Raw genomic sequence first — 19,556 nt, 5'->3', positions numbered from 1 at the left:
CTTACCTGCTTTATGTGACAAAGGTTTGGCTCATTTCTCTAAAAAGTAGACACTATGTAAAATGGAGTTTGTAGAATTTCACCAGCTTTTTTTGGGGGGAGGGGCTGAAACAGGGTTTCTCTGTGGCTTTGAGCCTGTCCTGGAACTCACTCTGTAGACCAGGCTGGACTCACAGAGCTCCACCTGACTCTGCCTTTCAAGTGCTGGGATCAAAGGTGTGCACCATCATCACCTGGCTTGTTGTTTTCCTTTTATTTAGGAAGACCATGTCTTACTTTGTAATATGGGCTAGTCTGGAAAATGCTATATAAACCAGGCTGGCTTCAATTTGCAGTAATTCTCTTGCCTCTGTCCTGAGCAATGGCATTACAAGATTGTGCGGACATGTCCAAATTATCCCTGGCCAGCCTGGAATCACCCATGTATGTAGATCAGGAAGGTCTCAAATTTACTAACATCCTCTGACTTCTGAGTGCTGGGATCACAGGCATACACCGCTACATCCAGTTAAATCAACTGATTATTCGGGGATAATAATTCACATTGATTGATTTGACTCTGTGTGTGTGTGTGTGTGTGTGTGTGTGTCCATGCACACACGTATCACAGCATACATGCAGAGGTCAGAGGAAGACTTGGGAATTCTGATCTCAGAAGAGGCCCCAGGGATCAAACTATGGACCCCAGGCTTGGTTCAAGTACCCTAACTACTGAGTCCTCTTGCTGGCAAAATCAACAAGTCTTGAATCAATTTACTCTCCCAAAGCTTAGCTAATGCACTCAGACAATAAAGACATTCACTACACCTCTCGAAGGTAAGCCAATTTAAGTTCTTACATAGGGGTCAGGGACTACATTCATTATCCTTGGGTGTGGGGGGAATATGTGTGAAGGGAGAATTAAGGACCAAGTAATAGTACATACAGTGGAAGCAACACTTTAAGAATATGTGCTTTGCCAGGCAATGGTGGCACAAGCCTTTAACACCAATACTCAGGAGGCAGAAGCAGGCAGATCTCTGAGTTTGAAGCCATCCTGGTCTACAGAGTGAGTTCCAGGACAGCCAGGGCTACACAGAGAGACCCTGTATTGAAAAACAAAACCAACAACAAAAAAGCCCAAAAACCAACCAAAGGAATGTGTGCTTTAAGAATAAGTTCATGCAACTACAGTATCATACAGTAGTACTTTTCAGAGAACATACTGTCAAGAAATCAACTTCTGAAACTCACACATCCAAAACTAGTAGCTTTCTTAATTACTTTCCATACAATCATGGAATTTCTTTCCCCCCCCCCCAATCATGGAATTTCTAAGACCAGTTTTGCTCTAAAATGCTTGATGCACAAGCAGAAGGACCTGCATACCGATTCTCAACATCCAAGTAAAAAGCCAGCATGGCACAGGGAAGGAATCGCAACGATGGGAAAACTAAGACAGGAGGATCTTTAGGGCTTGCTGGATAACCATTCTTACCAACTGGCAAGTTCAAACAGGGTTTGGTCAGAGAACCCATCTCAAAAAGTACAAGAGCAACAGAGGCTCCTCTCGCCTCCACCTTCCCACCCTTATACACACACACCCCTACAACTCAATTATCCAAACAGCTAATATTTATTAAATAAAATCTGATCTCGATTTATTTTGTAATACTCAGAAAGCAAATGAAAAATATGTTCTGTATAAAGACAATCTCACTGTACTATCTTATCCCCCCCACCAATACCTGTGTTCATTATTCATTGTGCTTAGCCCTTACAAGCAAAAAAGCATAGACCCCCTGCCTCTGTGTAACTTATTTTACTCCCCCCCCCTTTGGTTTTTTTTTTCGAGACAGAGTTTCTCTGCGGCTTTGAAGCCTGTCCTGGAACTAGCTCTTGTAGACCAGGCTGGCCTCTGACTCACAGAAATACACCTGCCTCTACCTCCCGGCAACTTATTTTTTCAAATGATCTTAGATTCACTTTTTTGATGTTGTCTGTGAATGGTCTTGCTGTTTGAATCTGTGGTCCTCCTGCCTCAGCCATTCAAGTTTTGGAATTAGAGGCATGAGCCACCACACCCAGCTGTGACTTTAGATTCACCCTGTAGTTGGTTAAATGTGAAGCATACCAGTAATTTATTTTTGCAACAGTATTCAATAAATGTAATCATAAAAACTTATATAATTTCTAGTATGAATATGTAAGAATTGAAAGTACACAGAAAAGAAAGAACAGCAGCCCTTCCTGATGAGCACGCTAACAACCTTTAACCTATAAAAACCCTTTCTTCAGTCAGCCAGTAAGAAGGTAAAATGGCCCTGCCTGGAATATGAGTGGCTGCCTTACTTGTTGCCTGGTCCTTCAGAACACTTGTAAGGTGACTACTTCTTCGTAATTGCAGGTGTTGAGGCTCAGCATGTACCTCAGTGGTGCAATGCCCACCCAGAAGAGGAGAGAGGACTCTGGCCCATTGGTAATAATATTTTAAATATCCTAAAAGTGATAAACAAAGTATCTCTAGCTATCTGTCTATCAATTGGCAACTTTTCTGTTGTCAATATAGTAGCCAGTAGCCTCATCTGACAACCAACTGAAATATACCTAATATAAATTGAGATGAGTGGCCCATCCAGTTCCCAAAGTAAGAGAACAATGTAAGATATCTCTGTGTGAAAGAGGCTGCATAAAAGTACATCTTTGATGAGTTAAAGTATATTATTAAATTTTTCCTTTGTGACTACCAAAGTTTAATTATATGGGTAACTCGCATTTCTTTCAGACAGCACTCTTTTAGACAATAAAAGACTTCAAAATCTCTGCACAGAGCTAATACATGAATGTGTTTGAGCTGGATTGAGAACTGTCAGAATTGTGTTTTTTCTCAGGCTATTTTATTCAACATCTCACATCAAAACAGCAAATGTATTTATATCAAATGTGTAAATGTCAGAGATTACAATGAAATTATTTAGCGGAGCAACAAATATTTAAGTGACCATTATGTACAGGACACATTCAATCCATAAAGCAACATATTTTGTCATACACCAGTAGCACAAAGGCCATAAATTCTGTATAAATCTACAAATGCTCCTACTAAGTACCTGGCACCATTGCTAAGTGCTTTGCTCTCAACTACCTATAAAATCCTCACAAGCAACATACACAGTAGATACTTTTACATAGTTTAATACTATTTTAAGACATTGTAGCCAAAGTTGCAGTTAGTAACCTGTGGAGCCAGGATTCCAACACAACAGGCTACATGAGAAACAACCCATTTTCCCAAGGGAAAGGACAACAAAGACTATGGATGGAATCAGGACTGGAGATGTAGCTCAGCAGCTTGCCTATCAAGCATGAGGGTAGCCTAAATTCCCACTACATGAGTACAGGCATCTAGGCAGTATCACCTTACACACACACACACACCACACACACAAAAAAAAATCTGGGCAGTATCACCTTACACACACACACACCCCACACACACAAAAACCTTTGCTTCCTACTTCCCACTTCACCCCTCTCCATGGCAGGATTTAAAAAACTGACCACACATTAAATCCTCTTTCAGAAAGGCTGTCTCCCTCTGACCCAGTACTTATCTTTCAGACTTCATTTTAACTTCATTTCATCCATGCAAAGCTACTCAGTTGCCCCATAACTCAGACCAGTCCTTTCCTCCCTTTCCTCACTGTAGTGTTTTGCAACTTCTTCAGAATGGTCAAGGGGTCTCTTGTATCCACCATTTATTATTCCCAATACTTTTAACAGTGCCTAGCATTAGATGCTCAATAAATATTTGCTGATCTAACCACCTGACTCACCCAGCTACACCTCAAAGCAAACTCTAAGTGCTAACCCACAAAGCTGAGGGCAAGTTTAAGCTTCATAAAATTCTGACAATCCCTCCCATCAGTAAGATAAAACAACCTATTTTAACTAAAAACTTGTTCAATTTAACATCAGTAAACTTGTTTTATACAAATGAGTTTAAATTATTGGTAAATCCGTGTCATAAGGACATCCAAGCCGATTTCAGTAATACTCAAAATTGGTTAAAATCAGTTTGATTTTTACAATTCTTAAGAGCTGAAAAACCACTACAGCCGCTTCTCTAAATAGCCTCATGAAACTGGTAACATTTATCTCAAGTTTTCCTGCACTGCCCTAATACTGAAGCTGAGGTCCAAAAATGATAGACACAGGATACTTTTAAAAATTGGGGGCTGGGGTGGGAGAGATGTATCATGTACAGTTTTTTTGTTTGTTTGTTTGTTTGTTTTTACAAAATTAATGTTGGTGCCAGAGTCTGAACGATTTTCTTGGAACCTTCCCTTTTCATTTCCGAAATAGGAAAACCATTTAAAAGGTCAACCCCCACCCCCTCAGCTTTTACTTCATACCAAGTAATTCCGAAATATGTGGTAAAAATACATTAGAAGTCCTTAGGGCCATGACCGGCAAAACACTTTGCTATAAATTCCTAGCGTCAAGTAAAACATAAGAACAACCTAACTTGATTACATCGTGTGGAAGACAGAAACCGACCATCTCCCTCAGACTATTGCTTGTGTTGAGATCTTGTAAAAGCACTGTGAGCCAATCATGCCAGATTCCCACTCCAAGCACGAAGAGCCTCCGATTGTTTGACACATCAATGGTTTAGTCAAGACAGCCAACTCACTACCCCCCCCGCCCCTCTCATTTTCCTTAATGATTCTGCAACTCTCAAGTTTACTCCAAGTTGCATCCAGACGAAATATTCTCCGTGACCCCAAATATAAATTTGGGCCTTTACCACATCCAGTAATGCTTCAGTCTCAACCACTAAAATATGCCTATTACAAATATCACATCAAGTAAGTTCACTCGGTTATGGAAATGGCCATTCAAGTCTCTTAAAGAAACAGGATTCTGGAACGCAGCTAAATGCTGCATATTTTGTGCCAGCAGGCAACGAACAGAGGAGACTTGGAAGCAAAGACCGGATGGGAAGCATGGGAAGACCCCGCCCCAGTAAGCGCTATTCCGATTCCAACAGTAACTTAGGTCTGTCGTCTGGAATCGGATTCACTGGAACAAAGGCGTAAATTCCGGGAAGCAAGATGTCTGGAATAAAAGAAAAAGGCTCGCGGCTTCGGAGCCCCCACACCATCCTCCCACAGGTCTTACCTATGGTGGAAATAAAGGTGGTATTGAAGGCATCATCCGAAAAACGAAAAAGGACGCAGGTCTTGCCCACTCCCGAGTCCCCGATCAGGAGCAGCTTGAAAAGCAGGTCGTACGTCTTCTTCGCCATTGGGAGGAGCGGCTCAGGCGCTCGCCGCCGGTTGCCCCAAGGGATCGGTGCTGCTCACTACGGTCAACTCGTCACCCGGGCGTTCTGGGGCCGCAGCAGCGGGGAAGCGTATGCCAGGGAGAAAGCAGCTCTCGAGACCGAGCGGGAGACCTTCCGAACGGCCTCGTCGAGGAAGCCCCGACGGTGGCGGCGCCCGTGCCTCCGAGGGGCGGCGCCCGCGGCTCCGCAGCCTCTCCCAGCCGCTCCGCCCGGTTCCGGGGAGTCGGTCGGGACAAAATGGCCTCCCCTCCCCCCTCAGCGCGGCTCGGCCGGGACGCTCCCACGGGCGAGCGAGCTCTACGTCGAGGGAGCGCGGCGGGCTTGAACACGGCCTCCGACCGGAGCACAAACTCCGCGCTAGGACCCAGGCGAAGGCAGCGGAGGAGGTCTCGCGAGCCGACGAGCCCTGCTACATAACCCCAGGAAACCGAGCCGCCCCGGCCAGAGCCACCTTTTTCCCCGTGCCCTCTCACGCCGGCGTGCGCGCTGCCTGAGACGCACGCAAGGACGTACACCCGCCCTTCTCTCGCGCCCTCGCCCCTGCAGCCCGCTTCTGCGCACGCGCGAGGGAGGGCATGCAGGGCATGCGGAGGTGGGACCGGAGAGGGCGAGGCCGCGGGCGCGCTCCCTGCGGCCTTATGATTGGATGAGCAGATTGACGAACACGCCCCACGGGGGGCGCGGCCTGGGAGCTGCACAGGCGCACTACTTCCATGTAGCCCCTGCCCTCCCCCTTGCATTTTCTGGGGCGCCCTGCTAATTGCTGGGATCCTCTGCTCCCCCCTCAGTCTCCTGTTGTGGAGCGAAGGATGTTGGCTCAGCGACGGGCATGGGTGGCCACGCGTCCGTGTGTGTGTAGTTCGTTGATGAGAGAAAGGAGTGCCCTCAGCCATCCAAGAATCTCTTTATTAAAACCAGAAGTCTCCAGAAGGGCCCTGGCTTGTGGGCCCGTCCGTGACATCGCGGTCTCCTTAGGGAGCTAGAGTTCGAAGGAGCCGGAATTCCAAATTGAAAGATCGCAGCTCTCCTGGGATGGATCGGAATGATGTCATCGTCCTGAGGAACCCCGGGTGAGGGGAGAACCTCCCTGCGAATGGAAGCTTCACTGCTCCAGGCCTAACAGCCCTTGGAATCCCCTGGAGCGGGGCGCTCTAGGGGATTCCGGATCACTGTTGCCAAAGTTGTACCACTAAGTCGAAAATCCGAAAGCCTGTCCCATCCTAACCGACCTCCTTGATTTTTTTCACCTGCTTGTAGGTTGGTTATTTTGTTGCAAAATCTGGCTATGTACTCTGTGCTGGCCTTCAATTCATAATCCTGCAGTCTCAGCTCCAGAGTGCTTCTCTTGTGGGTTTGCATCGCCAGACCCAGGCCATGTCTTTTCATCTACCTTGCCCCCTCTTCCCTCTCTCCCTATCTGTCTTATTTACATTTCCCTTTTCTCATCTTCCTTTCTGTAGTTGAATTAGCTACATTTCTAACCTACCTTCCTCAGTAGGTTCAATCACACCAGCACGTGCAGGATGTGATGGTACAATGGTTGAAATTGATGAGCTGGTGAAACCTAGGACATCTAGAAACGAGTAAAGAGATATTTAAAAAGAGAGAGAGAGAGAGGTTAGAGCTACATTTTAACTCACATCTCACCATCCCCAAAATCTGCATTCCATGTGTAACCTAAAGCTTTGATCATGTTTGTGTGTGTGATCATATTCTTGAAAAGATTTGTCTTCTAAACACCCCGAAAGCTTTGAAGATGTTTGCATTCTCTAAGCCATCCTGTTGATTCACTGATCTATCTTAGTTTTATCATTAAGTCATATCCTCCAGTCATTCTCCCCCACCCACCCTTGGCAATGTCTTACGATAGCAGAAGTGAACAATTCTATGTAAATTGCAGGTAAACCCTGGCTTTTGGGGTTTGTCATTAATTCAGTCATAATCCTTCAAGGAGCTGGGGATGTAGCTCATTTTGTAGGGTGACTGCTTAGTATAAATGAAGCTCCAGGTTCAACATTCTGCTTCCCCTTCCCAGACACTGAGTGTGCACGTGTGCTATCACACCTGCTTGAATGTTACCGAGTTTGTTTTTATGATAGCTCAATTTAGAAAGCAGTGCCATCACATAAATTTGGGACGTAACATACTGCTAAAAATAATTATCCTGATTGCTTTCAAACTCCATAGTCTGAAAATTTGCAAGTTATGTGGTTATATATTTATTAATGGTTGTTTTTATTTTTAAATTGGAATCATGGACTATTAGAGCTGTCCCATCTTTGAGATCATAATTTTATTTGGATATAGTACAAATGACTGTGATCCTAATGCTTAGGAGCCTGAAGGCACAAGGATTAGCTGTTCAAAGCCAGACTCTGGCAATAACTGAGCTGTAGACCCTATCTTGCTCACCCTGTCCCACACCCTGCCATCACAAAACTAAATAAGGATGTGACTCTTTACCTGTTGGGGAAATTGAATCCCTGTACATAATAGGGAGGGGATTCAACCTCTTTACCTGATTTCTGCTCTTTAGTCTAAGCTCTGCTCCTTGGTCACTTTAGTCTTCCTAAGAATGGCATCTTTGCTTGAAAGGTCCATAGGCCTTGCTGTGTCATCACCTAACTGTAAATCCTGCTTCTTCCAGTTTCTAGGACTTTGCCTGTTTACCATTGCCCATTTCCTGTGTTCACACCCACAGTCTCTTGCAGGGACTTCCTTGGGGAAGGCTTTGGTTAGACTGACCTGGCTGCCAAGAGGCTACCACTGCCTTATCACTTGCCTGCCTCCCAGTTGGCAGTTGGCATTGAAGAGAAAGCAGGCCCAGTGAACTCCCCTAGCTCCTACACTCTCTAGAAAGCAGGAAGAGTTTTCTCTCCCACAGTTATTATTGTATCTTCCGGATCTCAAGATTAGTTTAATGTAATTCTGTGCTTGTAAAATATACCTCAAATCACTTGCTAGCCCTTCAGCCTTGAGCTTAAATATCCCACTACAGTCCTCACCATAGCAACTCCTGCTATGAATAGCTTGTATCTCCCCTCTTTTAGTACTTCTTCTCAATGGGGTGTGGTGGTATAGCTATATATAACACCAGCACTTTGGAGGCATGGGTAGGTAGGAGATTCAAGGTAAGTTCAAGTTCAAGATAGAGAGCAGCCAGGGCTGCATAGTGAGTCCCTATTTTAATGAACAACAAGGAATAAATTGTAATTTTTAATTTAATAATTTCATAATTAATAAATAATTATTTTAGAAACTTCATGGTGGGTCATGCCTCTAATGCCAACAGCAGTCAAGAGGTTAAAAATGGCAGTTCTCTGACAGTTCTAAGTGAGCCAGTGCTACATACTGAGACCCTGCCCCTCACACCACACCACCCCAAAAAAAGTCACAAAAATTCTTTTTTTTTTTTTTTCCAAGATAGGGCTTCTCTGGGTAGCAGCTCTGGCTGTCCTGGAACTCTGGATCAGGCTGGCCTTAAACACAGAGACCTGCCTGCCTCTACCTTCTGAGTGTTTGATCAAAGGTGTGCACCACCACAGCCCAGCTTATTTTCAGATTTTTTTATAATGAAAGTTTTTAAGGGATTTAAAGTGCAAATGGAGAAATGATGCATTTGGAATAATGTTTCCATCTTTTAACATATTAATTTTAGGACATACATGAAGAACTCCCCTGACAGGTTTATTTATCCTGTAAATGAGATCAGTGTTGTCTAATCAGGCAACTGTGATTCAGCAGAATACACTGAGCTTGCAGCCAAACATATATATTCCAGAACTAGCTTGCAATGACCAGCTCTGTAGTAAGGGAAGACTCATTTAGACTCATTCAGCCTATCCTGCTCATGTACTCACAAGATGGCTCCAAAATTAAATAAGATGATCTGTGATAATATGCTTTGTATAGCCAGAAGAGCATGCAAAGGTAAGTTCTTTCTGTTAAATTAAGAAGAAATGAGTTGGGTGCTGAAGAGATGGCTCAGTGGTTAAGAGCAGTGACTGCTCTCTTAGAGGTCCTGAGTTCAATTCCCAGCAACCGCATGATGGCTCACAACCACCTATAATGAGATCTGGTGCCCTCTTCTGACCTGCAGGGACACATGTAGGCAGTACACTGTATATACATAATTAATTAATTTAAGAAAACAGTGAGTTATAAGAAAAAAAAGAGCAAAAACATTACGCATTAGAAAACAAATTATTAGGCTGGAGAGATGGCTCAGCCATTAAAGGCTAGGCTCACAACCAAAAATAGAAAACAAATTGTCCACCTTTAATCCCAGCACTCAGGAGACAGAGGCAGGTGGAGCTCAGTGGGTTCAAGACCAGCCTGGTCTACAGAGTGAGTTCCAGAACAGCTAGGGCTACAAAAACAAAAACAAAACAAAACCCTGCCTTGGAAAAAGAAAGAAAGAAAGAAAAAAAGAAAGAAAGAAAGGAAGAAAGACAGACATAAATTCTAAAAGCAACAAGCCATCCTGGGAGAAAAATAGTCACAGGAACTTGAACTAAGAATAGAAATGTCGGCTGGGGAGGAGAGCGGAGAAATGGCTCAGCAGTTGAGAGTGCTTCCTGCTCTTGCAGAAGATCAAGGTTTGGTTCCCAGGACCTATATCAGGTGGTTCACAACTGCCTGTAACTCAGTTCCAGGCTCTCTGCTCTATGACCTCAATGGGCCCCTGCATGCCCATGATGCACATAAACTACCCAGGCACATACCCATACACATGAATTTTAAAAAAGTCTTTTTTTGTTTGTTTGTTTCTGTTTGTTTTGTTTTTCAAGAGAGGGTTTTGAAATGGTTCGAAGAGGGAGAAATGAAATGTTAGGAGGACAGGTAGAATAAAGAAACTTAACTGACTTGGTCTGCAGAGTTAGTTCCAGGACAGGCTCCAAAGCAATACAGGGAAACCCTGTCTGAAAAAGCAAAGGATTGATGAGACCAAAGGAAAGAAAGTCAGTGGCTGAAGGCAGCAACCTCCCAACCCCCCCACACCACAGGCAGCTGAACACCAGCTCTCCTTGCTTATGTCCAGGCCCTGGGCCAGCCAGGTGGCTCATAGGTAACTTTGCTTGATGCACAGATCTGATGACCTAAGTCCAGTCCTCAGAAACTGCAAAGTTGTCTTCTGACTTCTACATGTGTGTCATGGTCACACCTATCATATATATATATATACATATATATATATATATATATATGTATATATATATATATATGTATATATATATATATATACAGGCTCTCAACCACATAAACACACATAAATAACATGGCCCTAAGTTTTCTAGACCTAAGGTTCTATTTTTAGATCATTTTGTTTAAAGGAGACCTTGAGTAAGTAGCCCAACCTCTTTAATCCTTTTTCTCCATCTAAGAGTAAAACAATCACAGGATTGTGTGGGGATTAAATGAGATGCAGTGTTTTGTTCAGAGATGTTTTTATGTTGTTACTGTTGTTTGGGGTTTTTGTCTGCTTCATGCTGAGGATTAAACGCCAGGCCACAATAATGTTAGGCAAGAATTCTACAACTGAGCTATATCCCAGCCCTCAAAAAAAAAAATAGTTCTATTTTAGCTATTTCAGCATCGTTGACTTAGAAAAATGTAGCCTAGAAGGACTTCGCTATTTGGGGGTTTGTTATGGTCATCATTGTCACTGTTTTTGAGACACAATCTCATACATCTCAAAATCATCTCAACTCATCATGTGGTTGAGGCTAGCCTGGCCTCCTGATCCACCTACCCTCACCTCCTGAGTACAGAAGTAACAAGTATACCCCATTATGCCTAACCAGCTAATTATTAAAACAGTTATTGAGCTGGCAAGCCAGTACATCAGGCACTTGCCACCATGTCTGATGACCTAAGTTTGATCTCCAGAAATTAACCCCTGAAAGTTGTCCAGTAACTGCTCTGTTTCTGTCACCTAGGTGAGGTAAAGCACCAAGATACTTCAAACATGGTCTGCAACACAAAATTGTGCATAGTCAATGTCTGGATTGGCCAATGCAGCAGAGTTATAAGGCATATCTCCTTGGTTCCAGAGAACCTGGCCAGTTTATGGTGAGTAAATATCTTTTATGCCTAACAACTACATAACCTAACAAAAGTTATGCAAAACTTAAAACAGGACAGATTTATTTGGTCATGAGAGCCCTCACTGCATGGACCTGTATGTTCCTGAAGTATAGTGTAGAGTAGACAGCTGTCAGCTCTTGCCCTGCCCCTGTCTGCTCTGGCTCTTTGAAAGAAGCAGTGGGTTATTTGCAGCTGCCCCACCCCTTTCCTGGAGCCAGGGATTGAGGAGAAATAGAGAATAGCAAAAGTCCTCATGTTACATGCCAATAGAGCCTGGTGCTGCCAAGACAGTATCTGAAAGCAGTCATCGCTATTGTCCTAAATTTCCCAAAACAGCCCAAGCCAGTTCTTTTTTTTTTTTTTTTAATATATTTTCATTTTATGTGCATTGGTGTTTTGCCTGCATTTATGTCTGTGTGAGGGTGTCAGAAAGCTAGAACTGGAGTTACATACAGCTATGAGCTTCTATGTGAGTGCTGGGAATTGAACCCAGGTCCTTTGGAAGAACAGCCAGTGCTCTTAACTGCTGAGCCCCACCACCACCAAAGCTAGTTCTTGATCATGTTTGTGTACTCAAAGTTCTACCACTTTCTACAGCCTTCTGTCAGTCTCTGGGTGCTGCTATCCACAAAGGGATAGCCAAATAGGAATAATATTTCTTTGTCACCAATGCCATTCCAGACCTTTACCACATTCTCCCGTGTGTGTGTGTGTGTGTGTGTGTGTGTGTGTGTGTGTGTGTGTGTGGTGGGAGGAGCCATGCCACAAGGAACATGCAGAGACCATATGACAACTTTGTAAACTCCACTATCTCCTTTCAGTTTTATGGGTTTTGGGAGTTGAACTCAGGCCATTAGTCTTGCACCGTAATTAGTCAATTGGGCCATCGTGCTGACTCTCCAGACCTGTTTCTGCCCCATCCCCAGTTCTAAAGTCAAGTCCTCTGGCTTTTCAATAAATCCAAGACCTTCCCAGTAGCCTATCAAATCAATGTATGAATTACTTCTAAATGCCAAAGTCCTTTTGTGTTACAATGAAGACTTCTGTTAGAACTTTCAGTGGCATTAGCAATTTGCTCACATTCTCCTTCCCGTGGTTTGCTGACCTTGCTGCTTAGACCTGCTACCCCTCCACTCGAAGTTGGCTCCTATTGACCAGACCCTTCCCCAGGGCCATTGTAGCCTCTCCCCTCCTCCCTGCAGCTCACTGCCTTCATCTGACCCCAATCTGGGCTCAGCCCATCCTGCCATCTCAGCACAGTGCCTCAGGGGAGACTCTCCAGGGTCACTAAGAGGTAAGAGGCACAGAGAGGCAGGAAGTAGAAACTTCTTATTTTTACATTTTAATATGCAAGTTTATTACTTCGTTCCCACATTGTGCTGGCATTGTACAGGCATGACTCACAGTAATGCTTTGGGGTAGGGCTGGAGAGATGGCTCATGGGTTAAAAGTACCAGTTGCTCTTCCCAGAAGACCTGGGCTCAGTTTCCAGAACCCATGTTACTCAGCTCACAATATCTGTGACTCTAGTGACAGGAAATCCATCACACTCTTCTGGCATCCTGGGGCACCCACTCACACATGAAGTGTAAATAAAATTGTATAAAGTACTTTAAGATGGAGACAGTACTTCCTCCATTTTTAGGTGAGGAAACAAGGGTTTAAAGAAGTTAAGAAGGACACAATGAATTGATGCCTGGAATCTCACTGAACATAATGGGCTGGGGGTGAAAGATGCCTCAACAGGTCAAAGAGCGTCACAAAACTGATGAGCTCAGTTTTGTTCAGTCTCCAGTTCAGTCTCCAGAACTCAAGGTAGCAGGAGAGAACAAATTCCCCAAAATTCTCCTCTGTTCTCCACACTCCTTATGTATCATACATGTGGTAGAAAGCTTGCCTAGTAGTCCTGAGATCATGGGTTAAATTCCCAGGACCAAGAAAACAAAGTTAATTAACAAACAAAACTAAACTTTATAAAGCCAAATAAGTAATAAATTGTATGAGGTCTCCATCTCAGACTCTAGCTTCAGTGTCTGCTCTTTCAACTTCTACATGTTAGAGGCTGGCTTGGTCTACAGAGTAATTCCAGGACAGCTCTGATCTACAGATCAAGTTCTGGGACAGCCAGGGGTACACAGAGAAACCCTGTTTCACAAAACAAACAGAAAGGAGCCAGGTAGGTGGTGCTCTTCAATCCTGGCACTCAGAAAGCAAAGGTGGATAGACCTCTATGTGTCTAAACAAACCTAAACTGGTCTACATAGTGAGTTTCAGGCCAGCCAGGGCTTCTTAATGAAATTCTGACTATAAATAAATAAATGATCCCCCCACACACACCCAAAAAAAGAAACAAGATATCCAGGTAGTAATAACCTTGGCCTGAACAGTGATATAGAACACACTTTCGATTTTTCTGCCTGCCTTGCAGGAGATGCAGACACAGCCCAACACAGTACTTGGCAGCAAAAGTTTTCTAAAAACACCCAGGCAGCAGCTGTCCTTGCATTGTCACCGGACTTGCCAAGGCCTGAGTCAGCACCACACCCTCCCCAGCCTCCCCTGGGAGCCAGAGCTGACTTGTCCTTTCCTAGCTTGGTTGAACAAGTTGGACTAGCTTGGCTCTGCCCTTTTCTAAGTATCCTCAGTGGACAGAACCTGTAATGTGATTCTGACCTATGGCTCCTATCCTTGTCCTCTTGTCATCCAGAACCTTAACCTTGGCCTTGGGTTTTAGCTCTGAAGAGGGTCTAAAACAGTGGTTCTCAATATGTGGGTTTCCATCCCAACAGGGGTCACCGATCAGATACCCTGCATATCAGATATTTATATTACAATTCCTAACAGTAGCAAAATTACAGTTATGAAGCAGCAATAAAATTATTTTATGGTTGGGGGTCACCACAACCATAAAATTATTAGAGTCACAGCATTAGGAAGGTTGAGAATCACTGAACTAAGAGATGAGAAGCCAAAACTAGACATGATGGTGTACAGCTTTAATCCCAGCACTCAGGAGGCAATGAAAGGTAGATATCTGGGTTCAAGGCCGGCCTAGTCTACATGGTGAGTTCCAGGACAGCTAGAGGCTACATGGAGAAGCCCTGTCTCAGAAAGAAGGAAGAGGATTAGGAAGAGGAGGGAAGGAGAGAGAGGAAAGGGAGGGAAGGATGCAGGAAGAGACAGAGATAAGGGATAGAGGGAGGGAGGAAAGAAGGGAGGGAGGGAGAAAGGGAGAGAGAGAAGAAGGGAGAAAGGAAGGGAGGGAGGAAAAGAAAGAAAACCAGGTGGAGGCAGCATATGCCTTTAATTCCAGCACTCAAAAGGCAGAGGCAGGCAGATCTCTGAGTTTGAGCCCAGCCTAGTCTACAGATTGAGTTCCAGAACAGGCTCCAAAATGATGACCATCCAAGTCTTTGGAGACACAGACCTCTGAAAACAGTTCCTGGATGGAAAGGATAATCGGCACCAGCATCTCTTGCCATCTGCCAAGTTGTCCCTTCTTTGGATTATCTCTGGGACTGGCTTTAGGAGAAAAGCAGAAGTAAATGTAGAATACCCTTCAGGTGGGGAGATGGATCAGATGTGCAAGGCAAACAGGAGAACTTGAATGGATCCCCAGAACATACATTTTAAAGCCTCATATGGTGGATGTGCAGTTGTAATTCCAGCACTGGGAAGCCAAAGATAAGTGACCCCTGGGGCTTGAGGGTGAGTTAGCCCAATTTAGTTAGCAGTTCCAGGCCAGTGATGTATCTTGATACTTTGTCTCAAAAAACAAAGGAGATGGTACCCGAGGAGTGATAGCCTAGGCTGACCTCTGGCTTCTACACACATGTTCACACCATGTGCACCCACACACACTCTAGCACATACACACAGTAAATAAACAAACAGATAAATTGAAAAGCGGGAATGAAAGTAATCCTGTTTAACAAAGAGTCTACCTCTAGGTTCAACCCTAGAAAAGATAAAGATTGGAGCAATATAAGAACCAAATTATTTTTTTTAATATAATCTTTAAAAGATTACATTTGGCATGTGCATTCATGCACCCTTGCATTAACCACAGCACTTGTGTAGAAGTGAGAGGACAATTCGCAGGGGTCAGTTCTCTCCTTCTACTTTGTGATCCTGGGGACCCCACTCAGGTCATCAGGATTGGCAGCAAGTGTTTTTTGTTCACTGAGTCACCTCTCCAGTCCCAGCACCAAATTTTTGCTAGGCTTCTGTTCAAATCCTCTCAGCCCTTCATTGTTCTCTCTCTTGGTTTCTAGCAGAAGGCTGTAGGCCTTTGCTCTTACTCCCCACACACACCTCCAGGCCACAGTGAGCACGCCACTTCCACCCAACCCGGAATGTGACTGAGGAAGCTTACTAAAGTTTCATGGGAAAATGGAAAGGAGGATTACATCATATATCAGGGAGCAACACTTAATTAGATCCCTTCATGTGACAAGCTAGACCTGCCCTCCTTCCTACCTATTCCCCTTCTCAGGTGGAAAAGCAAACAAACAAAAGCAGGTACCAATCAACAGGAAGATGAAACGCTTTCAACAAATTAGGAAACTGATATCCACACACAAATGGAATGAAGTTGGTCACCCCAACTTCTGAAATTCATGTATCTATCAATTCAGTTGTGCTCTCAAATTGTATATTACATTCAACAAACAAAAGTCCAGTGCTTGCCTGAAAAACAACCATCTGTTTCTCTTCAAATGTTACTTAGAAAAAAGGGAGGATACCTATATTCATCCCATAGTGACAGAACCATATCCATAATGAATATTTCTTGGGCTGAGGATGCAGCTCGCATATCACATAGGAAGCCTTGTTGAAACCCCAGACAACCCCAGCACTAAGGAGGTGAGGGCAGGAGGATTGTAAACTCAAGTCCAGCCTGGGCTCCCTTTATTTCTTCTCTTCCTTTCTTTCTTTCTTCCCCCCCCTCCCTTTTTGGACAGTCTCATGCAACCCAGACTGACCTTGAAGTTTGCTGTGTAGCAAAGACTGGTCTTGAACTCTTAATCCTTCTGCTTCTGCATCCCAAATACAAATTACAGACAGGTACAATAACATCTACCTGATCTTGTATAAAAAAAAAAAAAGTGCTGGAGATATATATCAGTACTTGCCTAGCATTCAAAAGGTCCTGGGTTCAGTCCCTGACACTGAAAAACTACTGGATGAATCCTGAATACTTATTAAGAACAAAATGCTGGGGTTGAGAGATGGCCAGTGGTTAAGAGAACTGGTTGCTCTTCTAGAAGATCCAGGTTCAATTCCCAGCATTCATTTGTTGACTCACAACCTTCTGTAACTTGAGTCCCAGGGGGATCCAGTGTTTTCTTCTGTGCAAGAAATACACATAAAAATGTAAAGAACAAAGTATTTGTCTAGGTATCTGATAAGATGAATTAATATAATGTAGCTCATTCATGGTAAAGCTATTATATAACTTTATTAGTTAGAGCATACCTTTCCTGTTTTATTTTGGAGATTTTTTTGTTTAAATATTTTTTAGACTTTTAAGTTTTATTTTATGTGTATGAACGTTTTGCCAGCATGTATATATTTGTACTACATGTATGCCTGGTTTCTGTTGCAATCAGAGTGAGGCATCAGGTCTCTTGACACTGAAGTTATGGATGGTTGTGAGCCACCATGTAGGTGTTAGAAACCAACCTGAGTGCTCCACAAGAGCATCAAGTGATCTTGACTGCTGAACCATCTGAACCATCTCTTCAGCATCTAATTTAGTTTTTGATGCTGGTGGTTGAACTCAGGCCTTTAGATATACTAAGAATGTCCTCTGCTGGTGAGTCACACCCCCATTGCTAACTGGCAACTTCCAAGCCACTCTGGTTGTTGTTTTGTTTGTTTGTGTATTTGAGATGGAGACTCACTGTGTAGCCCTGGCTGGCCTGGAACTTTCTGTGAGCTCTCTGCTTCTGCCTCCCAATGCAGTACCACACTGTCTGGTCTGAACCACTCATATTTCTTTTCTTCAGGCTTTGTTATTTTCCTTAACCTACTGGGATACAAGCAAAGGGTCATTCTTTCTTGTCTTTCTTTTTCATTTTATTTAGATTTATTTATGTTATTTTATGTGTATGAGTGTTTTGCCTGCATATATGTATGTATTATGTATTTTTGTATCTGTGGAGATTAGCAGAGGGTTTCAGATTCCCTGAAATCAGGGACCCATTGCTGGCTACCAGGTGGCTGCTAGAAACCAAACCCAGGTCCTCTGTAAAAGCAACAAGTGCTCCTAACTGCTGAGCCAGCTCACCAGTTCCTCTCTCTCTCTCTCTCTCTCTCTCTCTCTCCCCCTTCTTCTCTCTCTCTCTCCTTTTAATTTTCTAAAGATAGCAAAGATGAGGTACAGTGATGGAGAGGTTCTTCATCTCAGATAGTGAGAGGACTTCATCAGCCATCTAGAACAGTTTGCCTTTAGAATATGTGAATCTGACCAAAGGCCCACTGAGAAGCTCCAGTGGGAAACTAACCAGGAGGGATGCCATGTGATCTTGGACACTGTCATTGAGGCCGAAAGCACTGAATTCTGTGCACGGTAAGGAGCACTGGACGGTAGAAGACAAATTGTCAGTGTTTCTCCCCCAGAGACAGGAAGAGATGCCAGCACTGGGCAAGGCAGAATCCTGTTTGGCAAGGGACATCTGTCCTTGTGTGTGACTCATCCGGCTGCCACAGCGTTGCACCACAATCTTTTAAGATATTTAGCCTGACTCTATATTTACCAAGGGACTCGGATCCACGTAGGCTTCCGAAGTACAACTTCCCAGGGCAAAGAATGTGTGGTCCAGCATTTCTCTGGGCCACTTGTCAATTACAGTTTCCAGAGTGAATGAATAATGCTGTGTCTGCTTTCTCTGAAAACAAATAGTTATTGAGTACTAGCTGCATGGCAGGCAATGTTTGGAGCCCTTTTAACACAGTCAGACAGGACCCCTGTCCTCACTGAGTGTGCATAGTATCCAGGGGGTGACACATAACAAAAAGTGAAAGGAAAATCAATAGCTCATTTCAAACTGAAACAGTCCCCACCTAAGGTTGCTGAATTCTTGAACACATGGTTTGCTGTACGGCTCTTTGGAAGACCCTCCTGTGTCCATCTTACCAGAAAGAATGAAGAAGCTGTAGCCTAGGGCTCTACAAGCATAGGACCCAAATTCAAATGCCCAGCACACTCATACACACACATACACCCACACTCACACACACATACACACACACACACACACTCACACACACACACACACACACACACACACACAAATCTAGGTATGGCTGTTTGAGACTGTGACCCCAGAGTTGTAGGGACACAGGAAGAAGCATCTATGGGTTTGCTGACCCTCAGGCTATCTCTGGATTCAGTGAGAGACACTTTCTCATAGAAATAAGGTGGGGAAGGATACAGTAAGAGGGCCAATATCCTCATTTGTCTGCACATAAGAATACATACACCTAAACATACTCTCACACATTTAAAAAAATATTTTGTTGCTGGGTCATGGAGGCATAGGCCTTCAATTCCAGTACTACAGAGGTGGATCTCTGTGAGTTCAAGGCCAACCTGGTCTACAGAGTGAGTTCTGGGACAGCCAGGGATACACAGTGAAACCCTGTCTCAAAAAAACAAAAATATTTTGTTATATGACCTGCATGGTGACTCCTAAAGCAGGAGAATTGATCATTTGAAGCCAGCCTGGCCTACAAAGCAAGATTCTGTCAGAAAATTCCCTCTCCAGGGCTGTCAAACTGGCTCAGCAGGTAAGGACATTTGCCACCAAGTCTAATGACCTAAGTTCCATCCCCAAAACCCACATTGTAGAAGAGGATGCTAAAAAAATTCATTAACAAGGTTTCATTCTGTAGCTGAGACTTGGTTGTAATTTATCATGTGCCCCAAGCTGTCCTCAATTTTACAGCAATTATACTGCCTTGGGCTACTGAGTGCTGGGATTATAGGTGTGAGTTACCATACCTGACAAATTGAGGTTTGTTCATATGTGCTCATTTGCCTGCTCACACTTGTTTTTTGTTTCAGTTTTTGGGTTTTTTTGTTTGTTTTTTGTTTTGTTTTGTTTTGGTTTGGTTTGGTTTTTTGAGACAGGGTT

The 19,556-nt window shown here is 43.8% G+C and overlaps 1 protein-coding gene across 1 annotated transcript in view; it reads right to left on the bottom strand.

Moving 5' to 3' along the window:
- Rab10 (RAB10, member RAS oncogene family) overlaps nt 1-5,782 on the bottom strand; it is a 52,253-nt gene extending 46,471 nt beyond the window's left edge. The window contains exon 1 of the mRNA XM_051181738.1: nt 5,163-5,782. Coding sequence (XP_051037695.1) covers nt 5,163-5,289 — 127 coding nt within the window. The 5' untranslated portion in view covers nt 5,290-5,782. The remainder of the gene's footprint in view (nt 1-5,162) is intronic.
- Between the last annotated feature and the right edge of the window lie 13,774 nt (nt 5,783-19,556).

The sequence above is a fragment of the Phodopus roborovskii genome, unplaced genomic scaffold (assembly GCF_943737965.1).
Source record: "Phodopus roborovskii unplaced genomic scaffold, PHOROB, whole genome shotgun sequence".
NCBI lineage: Eukaryota > Metazoa > Chordata > Mammalia > Rodentia > Cricetidae > Phodopus > Phodopus roborovskii.
The sequence above is the reverse complement of the archived record's forward strand: the minus strand, read 5'-3'. Positions and strand labels throughout refer to the sequence as shown.